A 26,230-nucleotide genomic window follows, 5' to 3' on the forward strand; every position below is an offset into this window, starting at 1 on the left:
CTTCATCTCACAAGCTCCTGAGAGGTCCACTTTCTGTGGAATGATGCCATCACAAAAGGCCAAGAATTAGAATTTTCACAGCAAGTCATTCTGGGGAGCCTTGTGCAAAAACTACAATGCCAGGCGGCTTCATGTGATTTATTTGTTTTAAAAGAGAAGCACCTGACGCCGAATAGCAGCAGCAAACAAAATCTGTTTCTATCATTATCACATAGTCTGGAATTTGGAAATGAAAGCCAGTCAGCCATGAGTCTGTTTGCTCCTACTAGCGTGGCCCATGATCAGTTTCAGGACAGCCATGTGTTTCAGAAGGCAGCCAGGGCTGTTGGCACTGTATAAAAATCACTTCTAGTACTGGAAGAGAAAAACCCCATTCCTGAAGGGAACACCCACTCTGGAATTTGCTGAAGAGAATACTTAAGAACAGCCAACAGAAAAAGGAAGGAGTGGTCCTATTTTGTTGCGCCCTTCTTTTTGGCATTGTATTAGCAGCAGCCCCTGGACAGTAGCAATGGAAGGAATTCTTGAATGAAGAGGGTGGAGAAAGACAACATGCTCTTAGAATCCTTATATTTAAATATGAAACAGCTTTCCTCGCAGTCAGAAGACAGAATGTCCCCAATAAAAGTAGAGTTAAGCAGCAACTAACACCACACCAGTGGCAAAAGCCATTTTGGAGATCAAAACATAGTTTCCAGCTTCATGTGCTGCAAACTCTCTAGTTCTTAAGGCTAGGCATATTCCCCAAACCTCTCTCCAGCCTGGTTTTCATCAAGGTGAAGATGTATCTGGGCCATACCATTTCAGGCAAGAGTTCACATTGACTGAGCGCCCATTCAAAAATGGAAAATCTTCCAGAGAAAACTAGGTGTTAGGAAGAAGAGCTCTAGCTTAGCTTTCACTGTGTGCAATTCTTGTTGCACGGAGAAGCATTCAAGGAGGCTGAAGTGGTATAGTCTTGACACAGGGCTACCACTTCAGCTGTGAAACAGGTTAAGCAATAACAAAAAGATATTGCCTCTGTGAGTGCAGAAGGTATCTCTTATCACTAAGTAAGCATAACTCATTCCTGCACTAATGGGTTCTAGGGCAGAGAATGTTTCTTGTACTTCCCCTTTTAAAACATAAAAACACTGAAGACCCATAGCAACTAGCACCACCCTAGCAAAGGAAAGATCTACTTCCAAAAGGAAGTCTGCAAGAGGTCCGCCATCACCTCGCCCCCATTAGTCACAAGCCAGGCCATGCTGAGATGCTGCCACATCAACTATTTGCATGAGGTTTAAGAGCTGAAAATGAGCAAGGCCTGCAGCTAAGAAGTTCCTGTTTTGTTGCTGCGTGTTTGGGCGATAGGAGAAATCGCAGCAGACTAGAAAGGAACAAGTTTTGCACAGCGACTCATGAACACCGAGTTAAATTTTCAAGAGGAAGTTCTTTATGACTACCTAGCTTTTCACTATATCTTAAGAACAATTTGCATTTTCTTAGAAGGCTATAGCAATAAAAAAACCCACAACCTATTGACCCACTACTGTAATGGCCAGCACAGGAACACAGTGGCTAATCTCTTAATTCTGAATAAGAAACCGGAAGTAAGACACTGGAGTTGTCTGTGTCCTCCCCGCAGTCTGTCCCCTTACTGGAGTGAATTCACTGTTCCTACCTTAGCTACAGTTAAGCAGCACATCAGTTCTTACATTAGCTGTGATCTGGTTAAAACTAACCAGGTTTCTCACTTAACAAACTGGTAAAAAGTATCCTGAACACAGATCAAGTGCATCTGAGTACTATACACAGTTAAATCTTGAATACAGGAGGCAAATATGCTGGAATGAACTGGAGTGAATTGTTCCAACTCGACAGATTGGCACTAAAATCACAAACTGTTTAGCATGAGTTAAACAAAGGGGTTTCTCAGCAACATTTTCTCAGCACTCTTTTGACAATATACTCTACAAACTTTAGAGCTCATTGGGAGGGGGGCCGCGGGTAAGCCTAACAGAAATAAAATTTTTAAAAGCATCTTAGAAAAACATCACCATGCAGCTTGAGCCTTGAACAAAGTACTGTTCTTCCCGGATCTCAGCTTAGCTTTAAGTGTATGGTAATGTGTCTGCGTAAACGGCAAAAGTGTTCCCAAGAGCACCACAAACACAAAGGGGAAGCTCTCAGCCACAATGTTTATGCATCTTCTGAGTGGTAACAACAATATATTGATCTCCCCAACACCCTCGTGCAAGTACAATTCAATTAAAATGGAGGTAACATTGTATTCCTACATACAGTGGTACCTCAGGTTACATACGTTTCAGGTTACATACGCTTCAGGTTACAGACTCAGCTAACCCAGAAATAGTACCTTGGGTTAAGAACTTTGCTTCAGGATGAGGACAGAAATCGTGCTCCGGTGGCGCGGCAGCAGCGGGAGGCCCCATTAGCTAAAGTGGTGCTTCAGGTTAAGAACAGTTTCAGGTTAAGAACGGACCTCCGGAACGAATTAAGTACTTAACCTGAGGTACCACTGTATAGCTAAACTGTTGTTCAAGGGGGCAAGCAAGTGGCAAGCCTGGTCTTACAGACATAAAGGCCGAATCTATTTCTTTCCCCTTTCCCCAAACTGACTTCCAACAAGCAGTATGGGAACATCCCATTCATTTGGCCATTGGCAATGCTATTTTCAACTTACATGAAGGGAGGTAGATCCCTGCCCCAAGGAGTTTATAATCCAGATATCATCCGTCAGGGACACAGCAAGGAGAGAAGAAGCAAGACTAACAAGGGATGAGTGCATACAATCTCTGCCTACCAGCTGTGTGCAACACACCCACTCACACACCCTCCCATCAGTAGGCTGCAAACAAGTATTGCTACTGCTTTCCAATAGTCACCATAAATGGTGTAAACCAGACAAGCATGAGGTAATCAAGAAACGAAGCACAAGCACATAAAGAATGAAAGTGCTGTTTTAAAACAAATTCCTCTGCAAATGCCAGGTTGCAGAGATCCAATCTTAGCTAACGCTTCACTACTCACAAATCCTTTTTCAAGCCCAAAATAAAGAACTTCCACTTCATCATTTAAAAGAATAGTGGCTGCAGCTAAGGTAACTATCAACAAGACTTCAGTGTTAATATTTGCTCTTCTAACATGCAGGGATATCCTTCTCAACTGCTCTGGAAGTTTCTCTTACTCTGGTATCCTTCCAACACAATAGCTATATTGGCTGAGGCACAGCAATTCTTCATATATTTACTACACAATAGATCCATACGAAATGCTTAGCGATCTTCCATACTGAGGAAAATGGAGTCTCAATTATCTACTATAGGTCCAATATAGCTGTGCATCAAAACTGGAAAACTCTCAAGTATGTGGGTGCCATGTGTTACCAATTAGACTGTTTTATTACTGGCTTCCTTTTGGCTACGTCTAACCTCAAATTCATTATTTACCTATTCTCCAGTGCCGCATACCACAACTCAGCAATGATGAGCTAGCCTTTGTATTTGACTTACAGTTCTAGATTTTTCAATTTTGGGACGTCTCAGGGTTAGATTTTCTGACTGAGACTCCATATTTCATCCTTCCAATTAGGCAATGTAGTAACACTGCCTTTAAGAAAAGTGCAATGGTTTTTTGCAGGGAAGGTTTTAAGCAACAGTTGGTTCCAGGGAGCGAGCAATGAAACATGGGCATCGGACTTCACCATCTCTAACATGCATGTTAGGATTGCAAGTGCGAAGGCACTGCACATTAAAATCTCTTTGTGTGCATGAACTTAGGCCACCAAGGTAGAAGAAAAGCTTTCGGTCCAGCTTTCTCCTTTGATGTGCTAACCTCGCCCATTCAGGAAGATGCATTCAAATATGCTATCCCACAAACATTATTAACTGACTTGGTTCACTGCCATGGGGATTCTTACTTTGTCAATAATCAACATCTGAATCAGTGTTAAGGTTCTCCATGCCTACGAAAGGTACTAGGCAAATATCTTCCCTGCCAAAGGTACTTTTGAGAATTGCGATTACCAGAAAACGGCTGTTCATCTATAAATATCTCAATGATAACAGATCAAAAACATGTAAGTTTAGAGTCTAATCAAAGTACAGTGGTACCTCGGAAGTTGAACATAATCCTTTCCGGAAGTCCGTTTGACTTCCAAAATTTTTGGAAACCAAGGCACGGCTTCCGATTGGCTGCAGGAAGCTCCTAAAGCCAGTCGGAAGCCGCGTCGGACATTCAACATCCAAAGAACCTTTGCAAACTGGAACACTCACTTCCAGGTTTGCGGCATCCGGGAGTCAAAACGTTTGACTCGCAAGGCGTTCAGGATCCAAGGTATGACTGTAATTCATAACAACAGACAAGATCCCTTGAGGGGCAGGGGACAACAACACATGAGTGTTGAAACCATGACAGGAAAATCACAATATATGTGTTATTCATGAAGATTCTATAGAACTCATTATTTTGGAATGTTATCTTCTTGCCTTCACCCTATATGCACTTATTTGCATAGGAGAACTGTATACAGTGGTACCTCGGGTTACATATGCTTCAGGTTACATACGCTTCAGGTTACAGACTCTGCTAACCCAGAAATAGTATCTCAGGTTAAGAACTTTGCTTCAGGATGAGAACAGAAATTGTGCTCCGGCGGCGCAGCAGCAGCGGGAGGCCCCATTAGCTAAAGTGGTGCTTCAGGTTAAGAACAGTTTCAGGTTAAGAACGGACCTCCAGAACGAATTAAGTACTTAACCCGAGGTACCACTGTACTATATTTAAAGGTCTGCATGTTGCCTCAGGGCCAGGGTAGCCAAAGTTGTGACAGCGGCTTCAGATGCCACCCACTCAGGTAAATTACCATGTAAATTGGCCACATCATCTCATATCCAAACATAGAACAGCCAACTTTCAGGTGTTGCCATCTGAACTGGCCAGGAACTACAGCTCTGCAAAGGCAATTCCTTAGAAGATATTCCTAGTTCCATTCTTCAAAATAAAATAAAATCACAGCTTCTATTTTTTCCAGTGAATGGACAACAGCTCTCCCACCCATTGCGTTCACATTGACTGAATTCACAGCCACTGTATTCATGAGGACGGGCCTGTTCTCCAATTGGGGAGGGGAGTGGGGGATAAATGTTTAGTTCCAACATCAGTGACAAGGAATCCCCACCCCCTTTACGTTCATTCTCACGGTCCCAACATGACCCTGGTGGATTGAAGCTGGCTGCACACTTTGAGGCATCCTACACTGCCCCCAACTTTCAATTCAAGTGAAACAAACAACCGACAAAGAACTGAGGCGAAAGGCTTGGCTACTGGCAAACATACATGCAATTCCTGTTAACTGCATGTTAGACAAGGCGGCACGCAATCTCCCTTCTTTGAGATATCTTTATTGTAGCCTGTTCTGAGTGTTTACCAAAGAACATTTTTGCACAGGATTCTGAACACACCACACGCAACCGGTCTGCACAAGTGAAGCTCATCCTCTGAAATTCTACAGACAGAATATGACTTAGAATCATAGAACTGTAAGGTTGGGCGGTACCTCAAGGATCATCTAGTCCAACCCCCTGCAATGAAGGAATCCTGCCCACAGGCATCCCTGGTTGGGCTTGAACCACCAACCTTCTGGTTAACAGCAAGATGTACTGACCCACTGTGCTGAGGGGCATGTGACTTTGCGTAGAAACCCGCCTCCTGTACAAAGATACAATTCACCCGCTTTTGCCCCTGGATTTGGCATGTGGCCCCTGTAAGGTTGCCCAGAGAGCAATGTGGCCCTCTGGCTGAAATTGGTTTCCCCACCCCTGCTTTACCAGGTGAGCCACACAGAGCTAGTGTGCTTAGCTTATTGGGCCACAGAACTCCTATAGGTTTGTTTGTGCTACAGTCTCTCTCCCCCCCTCCCCCCATATGAGTCGATCTGACTTTAAATGGAGAGAAACAGAAGTGAGCCTGGACTCGACTGGACAGTTCAAGGGACAGTGATTTCTAAACAAATCAATTCACATTCAAAACATGTGCATAGTACCCGTACGCCAGATTTTTCTCCCCACAAGAAAGCAAGCTTCTACCAGTAGTGAAGGATGCAATTTAGAATGCTGCTGGAGAATATGAATGAATCACTGTGTCCCAGGCTTTGACTCATTAACCTTTACCATTATCACTTTATAGGAATGCTTACACAGCGCCGGTATAGCACCATTGTACTCACAGTTGCAGAAATGCAATTCCACCAGGAATTACAGGGATATGACTATAGGTTAGTAATATAAAGCATCTACTGGCATGCAGAAGGCCCCAGATTCAATGGTCAACATCTCCAGGTAAGGGGTCAGGGGGAGCCTGCTGTCCGAAACCCTGGAGAGCAGCTGTCAGTCAGTACTGACAACATTGAGCAAGATGGACCAGTGGTGTGACTCCATATAAGGTGAGTAAGATGGCTAGGATAGTTCAGTTCGTACATCATGAGACTCTTCGGGTCGTGTGTTCCTGCGTTGTAGGAGTTTGGGCAGCTGATGATCCTAGTGGTCCCTTCCAACACAGTTATGTGAATCCGAGGCAGCTCCCTATGTTAGAGGACCAAAAAGCAATCTAGCTTACTCATCCTGGCACATCCAAGATGTTGGATCAGTCACCAACAGATCAATCGGAGCAAAATAAAAATTGCTATGGTAGATGTGCTATGCAATAGCAGGAGTAATGAAAGAAGCTCCCATGTCCAGAGTAAGCAATTTGACTAGGATGGAAATGTCTTGCCAATACCAAATACAGTGGTCATTCACACTCTGAAAATGAACCATGTTAGTCCACCAATATTTCCCAAGGACAATATTTGGGAAGATCCTGTCTTTCTCCTTTCAGTAAATGGTTTGATTCCACAGCAAACTTCTGGGGTTACAAAACTGAGATTATTGCCCCTGGAGTCAGCGTCTCCCATTCAGTAGGCTATTACCAAAATAACAAGGGCAATATTTTGAATAGTTATGAGATCAAGAGAAGGCTATGGAATTGCATACTCATGTCTCCTCCACAGCGGAACTCCCCGTTAAGCACCTGAACCACGCAGCATTACAAGAGCAAGGGGTTAATGTGTCAGGTGGTCACTGGGTCTTGCAGAGCACTTTTCAAGGGGCTTCATATGACTGAAGCATCAGCTGATCATTGGTGCTTTGAGGGGCATTCTTTTGCCACACAGTTTGAGTTCAACCTCAGCAAGCAACAAGAAAAGGGTCACCTGACAATATAGTTAACATAATGTATTTGAGTGAAACGTAATTGAGGGAAGTTGAATTGGGGTTACTGTACTGATAGGATATTAATTTGAAGGTAAAAGTTAATTTAAGGTAACTATATCTGAAGAGTAATGAATGGGGATAACTGAAGGGCAACTGATTTGGAGTAAGATCTGTTAGGAAATGAACTGAGGGTTTCAATGGAAGGTTACTGATTTGGGCTGACCTGTGGTAGGTTGCAAACTAATTTAAGAATTGAACCGTACTGATTTGGATTGGAACTTGATTGGCTTGCCTCCTTTGACATTTAAATTCTAACTCTGCATCTATAGGTACATATTTGCACATGCAAATATTACGTAATTATGTGTTTATGGACTGATTCCCCGATCTTTTAAGACTTATTGGTGTCCCTGATTATAGTTCCTAGGGAAGGAGGCCAAAGCTGTTTAGAATTTGGTAGGATCCAAGAATTAGAATCTTGAATTATGCCCTGAAGGCCAGAACCAAGACAGAATGTAATTTGTAATACTCTGTACCAGCAACAACCCAGTTAGTGTGTTAATCCTGGGGCATGTGTGTAGGGCAATGGCAAAACTGGCAATTGAAAACTTCCGGCTACTTTTCACATCCTATCCATGCAGTCTAGAGGTTCCTCACGCACCACAAGCAGCTGTGGTTATTATTATTATTTGCAGGAACAGATGTTATGGGAAAGTATCCTGACCAGATGACATACACAGAAGAGGAAATGCTGTTTCTTAGGATCCTGGGAACTTTGGAATCCAGAAATGCACCAAGTATGCAATCCTTTCAGCTTCTTCCAGAAGTGTAAACTTCGCGAGGAAAAGGAGACGGGTCATACACACTTTCACGATGGAAAACTATTAAGACAAGACAACCTGGGTAGCAGGTGCTTAGGAGACCTGATTAGGCCACGACATACAAATGTTTTAAGAACATACAGTGGGCATTTGCAGCATGGAGCACCAATGTTTCTCACAGTGTGCCCACTGCAAACATGAGCACTACACAAAATGTGAAGCAGCGGAATGGGAACCAACTGTCAGAAGTCTCTGTCTGCTGGGTGAGGATGACCTTATTTTAAAGAGCAACTGAGCCATGAACTTTCCCACAAGTTCCAACAGACCCCACTTGTTTCAAAACATTTCAAGGAATAGATGCCACAGTTCCACAAGAAAGCCCTTTGTGAAACTCTCCACTTCTTAGCAGCAACAAGCAGAAAAACAGGCTTGTAAATAGTCACTTGCCTGAAAAGGAACTGCCTCTACACTAACTGGAAAGCAGGGAAAGTTTTATGTCCATTTTTGCAAGTGTTTTTGGCTGTTTACTTGTATTTTATTGTCTAGATAAACAGCCAATGAAATTTGGCAGGATGGGTAACATTTAATGTAATAAATAAAATAAAAATATTAGAAGTAGATTATCTATGAGGGAGGTGCACACTATTTGAGGCACCCTTCAAGGCTAGGTGTACACTTAAGCAGTTGGGACTTCTTTCAATGTCACAAATATGCATTTGGAAAAATATATGTATCATTTAAGGTAAACGTGTAAAGCACCAAGATAAGCTATGAGTATGCAGTTGTTCACCAACCCTAATCTGATGGTCTGTGATGGAATGTCCTCTTGTCAGATGTCCTCCTTTCTTCCTTTGCTCCAAGTCTAATCACTTGAGAAGCCAACCATCATCACCCAGCTTAGGTGAGCAGATAAAAAGTTCTGCAGGCTAGTCCTTGTTTTAAGGGAGTTGCTTGCAAGGCTGCCTTCAATTATTATTTTTTTCCAAAAATTTTTATTGGTTTTCACAACATTATAAACAAACGCATAAGACAAGCAAACATAAATCATAGCCTTATTGAAAATTACACTTGTTAACATTGTTAAGTGACTTCCTCGCTTCCCCTTGGTTGAATTTCCATGCATGTCCTTTTAATGGTTTTCCAAATCACAGTTCTTACAAAATTTAACTTACACATTAATATCCTTAGATCTTCACATTATGAAATTAAACATATTAATTCGACACTTAACATAGATAAAATCCTGAGCCAATAAGGCTGCCTCCAATGATGTCGCCTTGCAATCCGTGCAGAATTGGGAGAGGGAAGAACATGCTCAGAAACGCCTCGCCTCACTTCCCAGGATAAGGCTACCTTAACCGAACTGCTTTTCAACTTTAGAAAGTCCCCGCTCCACCCCGTGCGACCGACGGGAGGCTCCTTCTTCGAATGCAAAAGCGCCCCCCCCCCTCGCCTCGCCTGCAACTGCGGCGCGGAAAAGTCCTGCAAGCCCCGGTTTGCAACATCCCGCCATTCCTCCATGATCCCTTGCGCCCAGAAACAAAACAGAACTCTGTTCTCTGCTCCCTTCCAGATGCGCTGAAGTCCAGGCGGCTTCTTTCCCAGGCAGCCCCTCTTCTCCACCCCACCCCACCCCGCATCTCTTCCCGCGTGGCTCCCCTCCCCCCCCCACCAGTTCCCGTCCCTTAAATCGCGCCCGCCAGCCCGCCGCCACCGCAACCTCGGCGCGCCCTCTGGAGAGAGCGCACAGTCCCGCTGCTGCAGGAGGGCGCGGCGGGCTCATCCCTGGCTTCCTGCCTGCGGGGATGCCTTTTGCCCGCCTGCGGGGAAGTTGTTCGGGGAGAGGAGGCAGAGCGGGAAGGAGACGGGGCAGGGTGGAGCACGGAGACCCCCAGCCGAGTCCTTTTGCAGCAATGAATGGGGAACCAGCTCGCTGGCTGTCAACGGCGGCTTACCTGTTCGTCACGCCGGCCGCCACCCCCAACATCGCGGCGGCGGCGAGGAGGCAGGGGAGTCCCCGAGCGAGCCCCGCAGAAAGCGCGCCGCGTCCCCTCTCCACTCCTTGCCTCCTTCTCGCAGGCGAGTTCCGCGCAGCAGCAGCAGCTGCAGGCGGGGCCGCCCCCGCAAGGCAGCACAGGAAGGCCACGCGGGGGGAAAGGGAGGGAGCCAGAGAGCCAAGCGGCGGCAATGGCGCGTCACCGGCCCAAGCACCCTTTGCTCCAGCCCCCTCCGCCGCCGCCTCTTCCTCCCGCGGGGAAGGAGAGGGAGAGGTGCGCGCCGGGGGTGGCGGGCGGGCGGCCCCACTTCCCCGGGCTTCCGGCCCTCCAGGGACTCCCGATTCCAAAAGCCCCGTTTCTTTTGCAACGTGACCCCTCTTTTTAGCAGTGTGCTTTTATATATATATATATAAAGCGCACAGCCCAATGGGCAACAGCTGGAAGTCGCCGTGTGGGCCAGAAGTTTTTAGAAACGGGGGAGGTGAATGGCTTTGGAAACGGGCCACACACAAAAAAGGAAGCTAGCGCACAGGAGGACAGTCCCCCCCCCCCTCCTGCGGCCGGCCCAATACATTTGGGCACCTGAGGCGGACCTCAGAATGGCTCCCTGCCGGGGAAGAAAAGGTGAGGGGAAATTGAAATCAGAAACAAAGCGCGCGGGGGGGGGGGGATATCTACATGGGCATCACGCTGCCCCTGTCTCCCCCCCTGCGTCATAGGTTGGTTGGTCCTAATCTCCCCGCTCCCTACTTTTTTCTCAGGACCCTCGCTTCAAGAGCACTCTTTCCTCAACTACTTAACCCCCGTTCTGTAGCCTCCCCTTGTGACCATCAATTCTCTAGTCCAGTGTTACCCAAAGTGGGCAGTACCATCTCTTGTGGGGGGTGGGATAACCTAGGAGGGGGGCAAGGCAGGGGGGCGCTGGAGATGTAAATGACTACCAAACTTTGAAAAGCTAGTATCACTAGACAGCTCATCAGTTTTGTTGACTTAATTAAACCAGTGCTTTTGTCTGGGGGGACACATACCCCTAAACATTTTGTGAAGCTTTGTACTTTTGTCCATTTACTGTATTTATTTTTCCCTTTTTGAACTATAAAATGGTGGTTTTCTTGAGTCAAAATGAGAGTACCCCTAAACCTTTTTGAATTAAACTAAATCATTTTAAGTGGATTTTGAGTAAATGTGCAATTATTCATTGTTATTATTTTGAGTTTTATTCTGTTGTTATCTTCCTTAGTGGGTTATGGAAACCGCTACTCTGAATAATGTGTTTTATAGGGTTTATGGAACCGGGGGGCAGTGGCCCAAAAAGTTTGGGAACCACTGCTCTAGTCCTTGGAGAATGACCCCCCCCCCCCCGCCACTGCTTTTACAGTTCACATTTCCTGCCTCTTAGCTGTGTTTCAAAGACAGCAGATGTTCTGGCAGTTGCTTGCCCAGATTATTCACACATTCATTCTGGACTCTGTTTGCGTTTTGGACCTGTCACCTGTGACAGGCTTGACCCCAGTGGAGGCTGGATTCCTGAGCTCCAGCCCACCTTCTGAAAACGTAATGCAGTTTTTAAAAATTGTTCTCAAAATCTCAAAGCCACGTGCTCCTTCCTGTCCCCTCCACATTTTATGCTTGGATTTACAGAAGACTTTTTGTCAGTCTCGTCCGGCGAATTGGCTCTCTGCACCACTCAGCCAGTCCTAATTGAAATGTGTAGCTACAGCAAAGAGATCCCCCTTGTGTGTCCTACCCAAAAAACCATGTGACTGATTGGAATGCCAGAAAGTCAGCCCTAGGAGGAAATCTCTTACTCTATCTGTTGTTAATAAGTCTGACTAGCATATAACAGATGTGGGAAGAGTCAAGACTGCTTCAAAAGCATCCCTATGTGGTAGCATTAGCCTTTCAAGAGCATGTATTGGTTTAGAACATGCAGAGCTATTTTCCGAAGGCCAAGGAGCTTCTTTAGTACAGTGGTGCCTCGGAAGTCAAATGGAATCCATTCCGGAAGACAGTTCGGCTTCCAAAACATTCGGAAACCAAGGCACAGCTTTCAGTTGGTGGCAGGAAGCTCCTGCAGCTGACCGGAAGCCGTGGACGCCCAGTTGGACATTCAGTTTCCAAAGAACATTTGCAAACTGGAACACTCACTTCCAGGTTTGCAGCGTTCAGAAGCCAAAACGTTCAACTCGCAAGGCGTTTGGGATCCAAGGTACGACTCTTATTTGTTTTGTGACTTTGCTAAGAAAGAGATAGCAAAACAGTGTAAGCAAGAAACAGTGGGTCTCATAATATTTTTTTACATAATCATTTTTGCATTTTTAAAAATATTGGGAGGATAAATAGTGGATGACCTGTGTATGTTTTGCGACTATTAGTGTAGCTATAAAACTGCTGTACATTTGCAAAGCTAAGCAGGGTCTAATATGGTTTCAAATTGAATGGGGAACTTTTTGTTGAAATTCCCGCATGTTTTATTCATTTGTATCCCATATTAAAACTTGGACCTGAACTGTGTAGTGTTCTGGTAAATGCTCACATTTTTACTGAAAATGAAGCTTTTAGCAAGATTAATATAAAATATGCAGCACTGATTGCAGAGCCTGAAAACTTCCTGGCACAATTTGGAAAGTCAGACGCCCTGTCAAAAAATGCTGAAAGATATCTGGTCAGGGAGTTGAATCACTCATCACTCTAATCACATGCTAATGTCAAATGGATATGCATGACTCCTGCAACAAAATGTTTTACGTTTCCCCCCCCCCCTTCATTTAGTACATTAAATTGTTGGTGGTACGATACAGAAATATAAAAACATAAAATCCATACTTAAAATCCATACTTAAACCACATCAAAACAAGAACAATATTAAAAAAATTGAAAAACAAGAACAATCCAATCCAGCAGCTGGAAAGAATCCAGATCACTATAAGATGCTTACTGCATAGAAATTGCAACGATAATGAATTTGCTCTCTGGAGGAAGAATTGCATTTTCCCAGAACACAAAACAAATTTGCATTTCTTAGTTTGGGGATACTGTAAATGCATTCACAGCTTCCTAAACCAGCCTTTGCAGTGATTTAGGCAGTTTGCTTGTCAGAATCCGTAATGCTTTTTTTGCTGTGTAAACAAGGCCTAGGGTTGGGAAGTAGGAGATACAAGTTCCAGTCTCAAGGGAAAAGGAGGAAATGGCCTCTTTCACCTTTTGCATGCCTGCCCCAAAAACATCCATGTGACAAGGAGGAGAGAGGAAGCACCCAGGACTCAAACCCACACGGCATATACTATACAGAGCAATTCCCTATCCACTCAGCCACAACAACAGACAGGAAACAGGCAGCATGGAGTATTTTGAGAGTATTTTGTGTTCTCCCAAGTTGCAACCCAGCAAGCCTTCCTGCATCATGCGCTCCCCACTTTGGCCATCCCATTGACACATTTTCACCAACACAGCAGATGCACCAACAGTGGTGTCCCACCAGCAAGCACATTAGGGCTTCCACCATATCCCATAGCCAGCACGTCTCCTTAATAGCGTTATGAATTCTTGATTTCGTAAATGGTCAAATTTAGCTAATATTTGGGGCATTAAGAGGAGATGCCAGGCAAAGTATAAAGATACAGGCTGTCACCAGTTCTGTTCAGGAGAACAGATGATGGAGATGGCATCAAAGAACAAAGACGGGTGGTGGCAGGGTCAAAATGTGAGACATTCAGCATAAGGCGAGGAGGGTGAAGTTTTTCCCCCTCCCAACCTTTCTTTCCCCTCTACTGGGTTTTGCACCTATTCGCCTAAAGGTAAAGGGACCCCTGACCATTAGGTCCAGTCGTGGCCGACTCTGGGGTTGCGGCGCTCATCTCGCTTTATTGGCTGAGGGAACCCGTGTACAGCTTCCGGGTCATGGACGCGGGTGGTGCTGTGGGTTAAACCACAGAGCCTAGGACTTGCCGATCAGAAGGTCGGCGGTTCGAATCCCCGCGACGGGGTGAGCTCCTGTTGCTCGGTCCCTGCTCCTGCCATCCTAGCAGTTCGAAAGTACGCAGTGCAAGTAGATAAATAGGTACCGCTCCGGTGGGAAGGTAAACGGCGTTTCCGTGCGCTGCTCTGGTTCGCCAGAAGCGGCTTAGTCATGCTGGCCACATGAACTTGTTAATCTTTAAAATAGGACCAGCATATTAGATAGAAGGTTTCGCTTTCCTCTGTGCAAACACACAAAAGGCTCCTGTGTGCATTATTTACAAGTTAAAACTTTTGTACCCTCCATGTGCATGGCTCTCCTGCATGCAGAGACTGCTACACAAACAACAGGACCCCGAGGGCTATTTCCCACCAGCCTCTGGGAGCTGCACCACACATGGAGTTTCCCTGCTGAACCAGAAGCGTGCCAATTGCATGCCTGTGCGATGGGTGGTGCAATGGAAGCCTTCTGTGCCTCCTAGTAGGGCATGCACAGGCTAGGCTAGGCCTGAGATCTTGGCTCACTCATGCTTAGCGTTTATGCAAGGTTCAGCTGAAACCAAGCCACTCGTCCACGAAGGGAGCTATACCGGGGGAGGCTGATGGCACAACTTATTTATTTTTGTGTTTTTTTATTATTTATTAAATTTGTATACCACTCTTCGTCTGAAGAGCCCAGGGTGGTTCACAACAGAAAAATGCAACATGAGAAATACAAAATACACGATAAAACTATCAGGGTTCAAAACTAATGATCTTGACACACAGATAAAAGTTACCTTCAGATTTCTGGTGCAGATACAGAGTTGAAATGGTAGGTTCAAACAGTTACACTGAGCCTCTTGGGCTTGCCGATTGGAAGGTTGGCGGTTCGAATCCCCACTGTTGCTCTATCCCAGCTCCTGCCAACCTAGCAGTTTGAAAGCACACCAGCACAAGTAGATAAATAGGTACCGCTGTGACGGGAAGGTAAACAGTGTTTCCGTGCGCTCTGGCACTTGTCACGGTGTCCCGTTGCACCAGTAGTGGTTTAGTCATGCTGGCCACATGACCCGGGAAGCTGTCTGTGGACAAATAGCTTCCTTGGTCTGAAAAGTGAGATGAGCGCCGCACCCTGTAGTCACTTTTGACTGGACTTAACCATCCAGGGGTCCTTTGCCTAACAGTTGCACAAATACAGGGAGGAACAGAAACAGACATAGGAAAACCCAGTAACAAAAATGCTATTTGATAAAAAGTGATTGGGGCAGGTTTTCTAGGAGAGTTGTAGCAGAAATAGGTCCCAAGTTCTTCTTATGAATAAAGTCTTAAGAATTTCCCTTGACAGCTTTTTTAAAAAATCAGATTGGAAGCAATATCCATTGTGTAGCTGTCTGCTTTCTCTTTTTTTGGTCCTGACACCTCAACTCTTTTGCAGCTTAAATTAAAATCCAACCTGAAAGGGTGAGGGGAGAAATCATTTTCTCCCATCCCCACAAATATACAATCCCAATATTTCTTTTGGGGGGGGGGACATTTTATTTGGAGCATGATCCACATCCCATTCCTATAATACTGACACACTCTTTGATTTTAAAGAGTTTTTTTAATCATATGAAAAAATTTCCAGCATATATTTGTTACATTTCTGGTTCCTGCAAAACCTTGCAAAGCATGAAAACAGCACCTAAACCTCCAGAGAATTAGCTATAAATTTCGACATGCCATTATTGACATTTAGTGTAATGTCTCTCATTGTATATGTACCAACTGATTTCTTCAGACAGACTCATCTGCGAGTTCCCAAAAATAGCTCTCATAAAAGCTATGTACTGAAGAATGATTTATTATCATGAGCTGTACAAAAATAGGGCAAGATTACATTTAGTATATTGACAAGAGTTATGTCAGTGATCTCTTTGACTTCCTTTTTGATTCATTGCCAAGGTTCTGTCTGATCCTTATTAGAGACCGACCTTATGTATTGAATTCAGCCAGCTGGCTTAAGAAATAGCCAGAACATAAGAGATGTGATTTATCATGCCACAGTCCGAGATCTATGCATTCAAATTATGTGTTTACCCAGAAAATTGAATCCTCCAAAGTAGCCTGGTAATTAAATATTCCTCTATGTCCCCCCCCCCCCATCTGTACTTGCATTTTCAAACAAATTGTTTTAAATGCTGGGTTAGTGTCTAAATAATCACATTACTATCTTGCTGACCATGTGCTATGTAAAGCACAGCAATTCCTCATACGGTGGTACCTCGGGTTACAGATGCTTCAGGTTAAAGACTCTGCTAACCCAGACATAGTACCTCAGGTTAAGAACTTTGCTTCAGGATGAGAAGAGAAATCATGCTCCGGCGGCAGCAGGAGGCCCCATTAGCTAAAGTGGTGTCTCAGGTTAAGAACAGTTTCAGGTTAAGAACGGACCTTCGGAACGAATTAAGTTCTTAGCCCGAGGTACAACTGTACTCAAAAAACCACTTTTGTTATTCCAATGTAGTACTTTTGCTTTAGGAGTATTTATTCAAGGCAGCAAACTGGTACAGGAAGCAAAAATAAATGCTATGCAGTTGTCCCGTGATGGTAGCCTCCAATGTTCCGGTGTTGGGTATGAATTCAGAATAAATTGTGTAGGAAACCTCCACCCAATGGCTCACCACTGAAACACCAGAGCAGAAAACGCTCATTTCATAAAGTCATCTTTGTCCTGAAACCATTATGTACCCAACTGTCTCCCAAGTCAAACAAGTTTTGTCCTTTACTGGGTTTATATCCTCTGATCTAACTGTAGAAATGCTACATTCCCTCTTAGCTACAAAGCTAATCCTTTTTAGGCTCTGAACATTCATGAGTTATCTGCTCCTGCAGTCACTAGTTGATATTCTTTGCATCTGCTGTACTCTGGATTTATTGCTGGTGACTAGAAACTGGAGACAGCATTCCAGTGAAAGCCTCATCGGTGCCTTATATAAGATCATAATACTTCCATGGCTGTAGCTGAATTCATGGAATTGTAAGAGACCACTGGGATCATCTAGTCCAACCCCCTACAATGGAGGAATCTTTTGCCCAACGTGAGACTTGAACCTACAGCCATGAGAGTGAGTCTCAAGCTCTACCAACTGAGCTACACTTAATGTACCCAGGAACTGCCTTTTTGGCAGCTATCTCCCACTCACAGCCAACAATGCAGTATCTTCTTTGGCCATAACTCGTAGCTGAGTAAGATTGTCTTCCATAAACACGGTTTTAACATTGAGTCCATAAGTGACTGTGGAGGCCAATTCTGGATCCACACGTACTTCCTTAGTGGGGACATTGGTTTCCGGGCAGGAATTGTACACAGTGTGGATTTGCCAAGCGTGCCTTCCTCTTAGCACGTTTCTCCCTTTCGCCCTGAGTTAGAGTGTCTTCAAATCCCATGACACCTTTGGTAAAGGCTGTTCCCCAATTGGAGCACTCGCAGGCCAGTGTTTCCCAGTTGCCAGTGTTTATACTACATTTTTTTTTAGATTTGCCTTGAGACAGTCGTTAAACCTTTTTTGTTGACCACCAGCATTACGCTTTCCATTTTTAAGTTCAGAATGGAGTAGTTGCTTTAGAAGATGATAATCAGGCATCCACATAACATGACCAGTCCAGCAAAGTTGATGTTGAAGAATCATTGCTTCAACACTGATGATCTCTGTATACAATATCTATGTATATCTAGAAGCAAGCACTACTGAGGTTAATTGGACTCTCAGATACAGTGGTGCCCCGCAAGACGAACGCCTCGCAAGACAGAAAACCCGCTAGACGAAAGGGTTTTCCATTTTGGAGGCGCTTCGCAAAACGAATTTCCCTATGGGCTTGCTTCACAAGACGAAAATGTCTTGCGAGTTCCTGCGGGGTTTTTTCCCTCCCCCCCTTTTCCTAAGCCCTAAGCCGCTTATCAGCTGATCCGCTAAAAGCCGCTAAACCGCTAATAGCGCTAATCCGCTAAGCTGTCAATGGGCTTGCTTCGCAAGACGAAAAAAACACTATACGAAGAGCCTCACGGAACGGATTAATTTCGTCTTGCGAGGCACCACTGTAAGTGTTTATAGGATAGCCTCAGTGATATTGCAGCCACCTAGGACCAGCAGGTTATGCATAATTTCTTTCATCCTTCATCACTGAAAATATTTTGTTTCCTTGCTGGATCAGGATGTCGTTCTGGAATCTTTTTGCAAATATTCATATATTCTAGGCAAGAACTCAGAACGTGCAATAAATCTTGTTTAGATACACGACTCATTGACTTAGCATGTGATATTTATTCTCTTTTGAAGGTTTTTTTGAAGATAACGGATAGCTTCCTCCTCACTTGCAGCAGGAAGAACAGAACACACAGATGTGTAGAATGACCCAGAAGTACCAGCAGCCAAATTAACTGTAAAAACAACATTTAGAGGACCAGAGATTTCCCACATCTTGCTTTAGAAGTGTAACTATTACTGAAGATGATGTAGAAATGTTGCTAGTTAGCCATAGAGGAAATACAATGGAATAGGAAAAAGTTGCATTTAATAAATCTATGTAATTTTAATTCCCGCCTCTCTCTTGAAGTGGCTTTAAATACAGTCGTACAGTAGTACCTTGGGTTACAGATGCTTCAGGTTACAGACACTTCAGGTTACAGACACCGCTAACCCAGAAATAGTGCTTCAGGTTAAGAACTTTGCTTCAGGATGGGAACAGAAATTGTGTGGTGGCGGCGCAGAAGCAGCGGGAGGCCCCATTAGCTAAAGTGGTGCTTCAGGTTAAGAACAGTTTCAGGTTAAGAATGGACCTCCAGAATGAATTAAGTTCTTAACCCGAGGTACCACTGTACCTTGTTTTTCGAACAGCTTAGTTCAAGAACAACTTGGAACTCAAACTTCGCAAACCCGGAAGTAGGTGTTCAGGTTTGCAAACTTTTCCTTGGAAGCTGAATGTCCGATGCGGCTTCCGAGGCTCCTGCAGCCAATTGGAAGCGGTGCCTTAGTTTCTGAACGTTTCAGAAGTCAAATGGACTTCCGGAACACATTCTGTTCAAAAACCAAGGTATGACTGTATAAGGGTTATAAAAACACAATCACTACACACATTTACACTGAAAAGTCATGTTTTGTAATTCCTATTTTAATCAGAGTTCACCCTCCACAATCTTTCTTTGTAGCAAAAGGTTACATTGATACATTGAGAGCAGGAAAACAGTATGTTACATTCATGAGTATAGCATTTTAATTAATATACAATTGAAATTTTCAAAAATAATGAACTATATGCATAATTTATTCACAGTCTGAAACAATAAAAACAGAATTTCAAATGACTTCAAAAATGAGGAAAAGTGTTTTGTCACAGCTGTTAATGACATTGAAAACGTATTCCTACCTGCAATCAGTAGCGAGCATTCTGTCAAGCTAATGTGAAAACAGTGAAGAAAGTGCAGGAACAATTTCCTGCTCAGTTTAAATATCTGAACGTACATGGCAGAACATAAAACAAGACATCCAACTCTTAACTATCGCTGTAGGAGCTCACATTAGGGGAGAAATGATGTACCACTTACACTGCTGCAGTGAAATAAATTAACATCCACAGATTTAAAACGTAAAAAAATTAAGGCATGGCTGTGCTCTGAAAACAGACTGTTAATAAAGCTGTGCAAAGGTATTTCTAATTAGCCATAGTCAATGAAAACTATGTGTAATTATTGGTGAGAAACGGTTCAAGTGTTTCATATACCTAACAACGGAGCTGGCCGTCGAACTGCTTTCTGCATTAAAGATGGTAGTCAGTGTAGGTGGTGAAATATCTTTAGCTAAGCAGAGTAGCTGTGTTCTCATATTACCCTTTAAGAATAGGTGCATTCATCTGTTTTACTCCTATGTCTGAAAATGCATGTTACTATCTTTACAGAACATAACAACATTTGGGCAACCATATCTTGGCTCAACAAACTGAAATATGGATGGGTCTTTTGTCCACACACACAGCCCCTTTACATTTCCCTTTGTGTAGGCTGGAATACAAAACGGGAAGTCTTCTTTTAACTTCAGTTACACTTGAGAGAGAGGCAGCTAGCTACCTTAAGAAGTCAGCCGCTTCTATTCTTTGTAGCGCCTGAATGAGTTGGCACATAATCAATGAATATTGAACGCATCGCACACACATCAAAGCAGTTTGAAACGAACTTAGACGAACTTATGCAGCAACCTTCTCCAGACCTCCTTCCACAGTTAAGTCACAAATCATCTCTCACTTATTAGTAGCAGAGGGAATAACTGACTTGTAGCATATAGTGGACAGTTGAGCAGATGAATAATGAAGCAGGGCTCGCATACCAAGAAATGGACCCCAAAGACTGGCATGGCTGTTCTGTAAGAAACCTTGTTTTCAGTGGTAGCTGAAAGCATTTGAAGGCCAAAAGAAAGGCAATAAAAGAAGGGTAGGAACACTGCGGGAGGACAAGTTACCCGAATTCTCACCATTACTGAGACTAGTTTTAGAAAGTAATTGTTCTGCTTCTAGAATTGTGTTAAGCAGATGTACAAGGCAACGTGAAGTATGGACCCCTTATTAAGTGGTAAAAATGCACCTTTCCTTGGAAGAGCAGCCTAGCTAGAAATTACACAGACCAGACCCTTTTCAGAGAGCCCTCATCTTCCATGGCCACTGACAATTATATTTAGAATTCACAACCTTCATCAAACTCAATCCTATTTTAGGATCTTCCCTTCAGTAAATTCGTGAGTAGCATAATCATCGACGTCAGCGGCTACTTAAGAATCAGTACAATGCACTTCCCAATCTCTTAATTTAACGAAGTTTTTTCCCCGTTTCGTTTTTGAAATGTCACTTTCTAAAGCGTCTTGTTCTTGATGCTCATTAGCTAATGATTTTAATGCACAATTCAAGAGGGTATATGACACACAGCAAAATCCCGAACACTAGATATTACCTTATTAAGCTTGAGAAATCACTAAATGAGTTTGGCAAGATTCCTAGAATTGAATAAATTGAATGTAGGGCAGACAGCCAGATTTTTTTTAAAAAATTATTTCTGTATGCCCCTCTTTCCTTTTGAAAGACATAAGCAATTCATAAGCTATGTCTCAAAGTACTTTGACGAGAAAAAGCATGCTTCTGATGCTGCTGGTCATAAGGAGGTGGCGATTTGAACAACAAAACTGGAAAACACATGGTCAGACCTGTCAACTTGAGTCTTACTGATACTCACCAACTTGTATAGTGCATTTTTTCCGGATAAATAAAAAATGAAGATGTCTGCTGAAGTTGGACACCCCAAACCAGAGTTCAAGTACATAAGGTATTTCTCCAAGTGATGGGAGAGGGCAGCTCCAGACAGACACACATACACATACACACAAATGTGGAATAGCTCTTTCAGATTGGAGAGCTTAACAGATGTACAAGACCTCGCATACCTGTAGCCAAAGGGGACCCAAACCTGAAAGCAGAATTTGTTGTCCACATGTCTTCTACAATTCTTAGTCAAAAATCAAGTTACCTGCTTAAAATGGCCAAAAGAGAAAACGACACAAGCTATCCTGGGGCTACACATATATATGCTTCATTCTTCAGTGTTGAGATTCTTCCCAGTGCAATTGCAAACTCTGAACGTTTGAACAAACGAGAAGTCTTATCACAGTCTTATCGCAGTCCTGACCAGCTGTGCAAGTACGACGCCCAGCCTGAAGGTTGCGATGTGCTCTCTTCCTCACCTTAAGAAAGAAAAACACACATAAATCCTTTAAATACAAGCCAATACAGGTTTTCAATTGCACAACTGAAAGCATGATCCAAATGGCCAGTATATTAATTGTGCCTTAAAATGTGGATATTGAACCTGACTTGAGTCAGAAGCTACCTGTAATGGTTGTGAGGGCTTACTTGTGCGTAAATTGCCTTCGGTTTAGTTAGATTGCTTGCCCAACCATGCTTAGGGTCAGAGCTCGCCCTCCGTGACCTGTTAGTCACTTGCAGAATCCGTCAGTGGGCGTTTCTTGAACCTCTTCCAGCAAAAAAGCTGTTTGACCCCGAGTCTCCTCCTATGTTCCCTGCGCGGAACGCGTCTGCGCAAGTAAGGGGAAGGCAGGGGCGTGCTAGCGCTCTCTCCACTAGTTTCGGGTGAAGGGTCTTGGAGCCCTGTCACCAATTCCTCCATCTCCCTCTCTTCTCTATTGGTGTTACACTGAATTCCTTCCCCCCTGCTGGTCCCCTCTCCGGCATCGCTCGGGAGCCCTGCCTCCGCTTCTCGCTCTGATGTCAGTTCCCTGACACTACCCGTACAAAAAGTATAGTTAAGCAAGAATCGGCCATGGAATACTTTCTTGCAGGATCTAGGAATGACAGAATCATAGCTGCAGAATCACAGAATTGTAGAGTTGGAAGGGAATGCAGGAATCAACCCCACAACCCTGAGATTAAAAGTCTCATGTTCTACCAACTCAGCCATGTATAGTATAGCCATGTTAGCATTATTTTCAGATCAAAAGTCGTGTTCAGCACATTGCTGAACATGCACCCCCCTCCCCCCAAAAACACCCTGCTCTGGGAAGAAAAATGACTCATAGATTTTATAGTTACATGTTATAGTTTACATTAAAATTGTCACTGGTAACTTGTTTCTTAGATGTTGGGAGTTTAAACTGTAGAAAGCCACTCTGTCCTTGCAGTTCTGACTCTATGCATGCCCTTGCAGATGGGAAGAGAGCCAGATTTCTCTCAATTTCTATCTTGCTGCAAAGCTCACCACCAACAGCATCTGTCCCACTTCCCTTTCTCTGATAACACCAGTAGCAAAATGAAAATAAAAGCTTCATGTACCTTGAGCTATCGCAACTAGCCTTCCTTTTTCTTCTGGACTCAACTGCAGCATGGTGTCAATGACTGGCAGAAGCCTCTCTCTTTCACTGCCCGATTTTAGGAATATAAACTGGAGCAGAACATTCTTCAGATACTCCAGATTAGCAACAGATTTCTCTCGTTCTTGGTTCCTTTCCAATCGCCTTATTTCACTTTTGAGAAGCTGGAGGTGAAAATCAAAGAAAGATCTCTTAAGATAACCACACGCGGACGCGAAGAAGCCCAACAGGGCACCGTCGTGACAAATGTTAAGACAAATGGCACGAGGAAAAGGTATGCACACTTTTGCACAGGTCCAAGTTCCCGGGCAGACTGAACTTGGCATGAACGCATGCCGTGATACATTGAACAGAACAGAACTTGTGCCAGTTCACACTGCTAAATTGCTTCAACATGATACGCAGATACACCAGTGAATGAAGGGAAGGATAAACTTTCCTTACCTTATGAACCACCCTGAGCCTTGCGATCATCATCTGAGGCCCTTCTTTCGGTGCACCCTCCACAGCAGGTTTGGAGGGTGGTAACACAAGTGGAATGCTCTCCCCAAGGAGATACACCTGACACCATCCTTGTTTAGTTTTACGCATGAAGCAAAGATTTCTCTTCCCCCACCCTGCACCTTTAGACTTTGAACTGAAGGATACTGTGGCCTCTTAGCTGGGTGGGATTTGCAGACCTGCCTTTTTATTACCAGTGCTTTCTAGTATTTTATTTGAACTGTTGCACTCTTAGGTTTTTATCGCCGTTTATAATTGGTTCACTGAAAATCGCTTTGAGTTACATTCTTAAGAAAAGCAACTAACCAACGCAATAAAAACAAACTGATTGGGTCATGCAAAGTGATTGAGTGAACAACCCCTGCATGTTTGTCTATATAATATAACAACAACATATTATTTATACTCTGCCCATCTGGCTGGATTTGGGCGGCTCCCAACAGAATATTAAAAACACGATAAAACATCAAACATTAAAAACTTCCCTATACTTCAAAAAGTCAGATAGTTGTTTATTTCCTTGACATCTGATGGGAGGGCGTTCCACAGGGTTGGTGCCGCTGAGAAGGCCCTCTGCCTGGATTTCCTGTAACCTCACTTCTTGCAGGGACAGAACCACCGCAGGGAGGGAGGGGACCCTCGGCGCTGGACCTCAGTGTTTGGGCTGAACAACAGGGATGGAGACGCTCCTTCAGGTATACAGGACCAAGACTGTTTAGGGCTTTAAAGGTCAGCACCAACATTTTGAATTGTGCTCAGAAACGTACTGAGAGCCAATGTAGGTCTTTCAGGTGTTATATAGTCTCAGCGGCCACTCCCTGTCACCAGTCTAGCTGTCTAGCAGTGGCAATAATGCGAACAGCCTATTTCAGATTAACTTCTTCCCATGCAGTGATGCATCCCCATGCGAGACCACAAGGTCCTCTTTGGTCTTTCACACTTCTCACCACTGAGTCAATAGCAGTCACTGAAGCTCTCAAGCTTCTGCTTGCAAGCGGAGCTTGACTCAAGCTCGCCTCATTTCCGACTCTTTCTAATCACTTATGGGACTGTGCACCAGGAAACTGACTGTGTAAAAATGCTTTCCTCTGGTGACAGTGATGGAGTCTCCTCGCCTCGTCCCAATTGCTTCACATTTCATTGTATTCTCACTGACAGGCAACTGACATTCTTAGCCGTCAAAAATCTATTCAGCTAATTTCCAGTTCCTGATTTTCCTAGACCTCAGGCGAGGCTTCCCTATTACTTCATATTCTGCCTTTTTAACACTCTATTAGCCCACATTCATTCACATTTCCTGACACTGCCTGACTCCTTTTCCTAGGGAAGAACCAAAACCTTAATAGGAGATTCCATTCTGTGAGGATTTGTTAGTCTTCACGATCACAAAGGTGGGGAAGACAGTATTTCTGTGAGCTGATGGGGAGAAGCTGGCAAGTTGTGGGAGCGAAAATAGCACTGACTTCACATAACCACAAAAGGATTTTTAGACTTTGCAAACAAAAACTGATGCACCATGCAGTTCACCAGAGCTTGGGAAGGGTATGCCTGCTAACCTTTATTTGTTCCATGAGGATTACGTTGGTAGCTTCCGATTCGCGCAGCAGTCCATTTAAGTGATCCGCGCTCTTCGACATGGTGTTCAGCTTCTGCACCAACTCTTCTTTGGTGAGTTCAGCTTCCCAGTGTGGAGCTTCTAAAATGGTTCACAATAAGTCAGTTTCAAATGTGATTGATGTTTCTACTATTTCTTACGGCTGCAAGGTGTGTATATATTAAGGGGAATGCAGGTTTAGCAGGTTATGTGCATGGCAACTGGTGAAGAACATGCGCGTATGTTTTCCGTAAACCTGCTGCCCTGGGATCCTGTCACAATACACAGGCTTTGAAGAATGTGCATCTCTAGGCTGAATTTGACATTCTCTAGGCCATATGCGCATCATCATGGCTCATGATGAGGGCTAAACATGAAGAAAGTATGATAGACCTCAATGCAACAATAAAGAAGTTGTACAACTTGTGCCAAGTTCTGCATTGTGCCAAAAACAGAACTTTAAAATATGAACCGCATCAATGCATGACCAAGCCTTCCTTACCAAATTTTGCATCAGGGGTATTAAGAAGCTGTTCCAACGACGGCATGTAAGTACTGGCAGAAGATACAGACTCTGTGTCAGTGGTTTCCATTCCTTCGCCCTCCTCCCTGGTTATAGTGTGCACATCGAGAAGAGGAAGGTCAGTGCTCCTCCGCTCTCGCAAGTTCTTTGCTGGTAGGTTGGACGTAGCAGAACCTGGAAAAATAAGCCATTATAAAGCAATTCCGAGACAAAACAAAACAAAGCAAAACATCTGGAAGGGAATTACCTAAACATTGTTAACAGCCTATATTTTTTTAAAGTACCAAACGACATACTGCTGTACAACATTTTCAGCAGGGGCCAGTCCACTGTCCTTCAGACCTTGTGTGGGGCCGGACTATCTATCTATCTATCTATCTATCTATCTATCTATCTATCTATCTATCTATCTATCTATCTGGGGAGAACGAATTCCTATGCCCCACAAAGAACCCAGAGATGCATCTTAAATAAAAGCACACATTCTACTCATGTAAAAACAGCAGGCGGGCCCCACAAATCACCCAGAGATGCATTTTAAATAAAAGGACACATTCTACTCATGTAAAAACACGCTGATTCTCGGACCGCCCGCGGGCCGGATTGAGAAGGCGACTGGGCTGGATCCGGCCCCTGGGCCTTAGTTTGCCTACCCATGATCTAATCCCTAACCACCTGGTTATAAAACCAGTAACAGAGGT

The 26,230-nt window shown here is 44.0% G+C and overlaps 2 protein-coding genes and 1 long non-coding RNA gene across 4 annotated transcripts in view; 1 reads left to right on the forward strand and 2 right to left on the reverse strand.

Moving 5' to 3' along the window:
* Positions 1-10,250, reverse strand: part of LIMS1 (LIM zinc finger domain containing 1) — a 71,207-nt gene extending 60,957 nt beyond the window's left edge. The window contains exon 1 of one of the 2 annotated variants that reach the window (XM_083735636.1): positions 10,027-10,244. In XM_083735636.1, coding sequence (XP_083591762.1) covers positions 10,027-10,058 — 32 coding nt within the window. In that variant the 5' untranslated portion in view covers positions 10,059-10,244. Of the gene's footprint in view, positions 1-10,026 lie in introns of both variants that reach the window. The other variant, XM_083735635.1, reaches the window with a different exon arrangement.
* A 1,911-nt stretch (positions 10,251-12,161) lies between these two features.
* On the forward strand, positions 12,162-18,584 carry LOC310843140. Its single transcript, XR_014563524.1, has 2 exons — positions 12,162-12,277; positions 18,328-18,584. It is a non-coding gene; the product is annotated as an uncharacterized lncRNA (long non-coding RNA).
* Positions 18,585-19,138: 554 nt separating this feature from the next.
* Positions 19,139-26,230, reverse strand: part of GCC2 (GRIP and coiled-coil domain containing 2) — a 31,278-nt gene continuing 24,186 nt past the window's right edge. Inside the window, exons 20-23 of the mRNA XM_083735425.1 lie at positions 25,509-25,703; positions 24,969-25,108; positions 22,874-23,075; positions 19,139-21,768 (exon numbers count right to left, since the gene is read on the reverse strand). Coding sequence (XP_083591551.1) covers positions 21,698-21,768; positions 22,874-23,075; positions 24,969-25,108; positions 25,509-25,703 — 608 coding nt within the window. The 3' untranslated portion in view covers positions 19,139-21,697. The remainder of the gene's footprint in view (positions 21,769-22,873; positions 23,076-24,968; positions 25,109-25,508; positions 25,704-26,230) is intronic.

Source organism: Podarcis gaigeae (assembly GCF_964106915.1).
Source record: "Podarcis gaigeae genome assembly, chromosome: 4".
NCBI lineage: Eukaryota > Metazoa > Chordata > Lepidosauria > Squamata > Lacertidae > Podarcis > Podarcis gaigeae.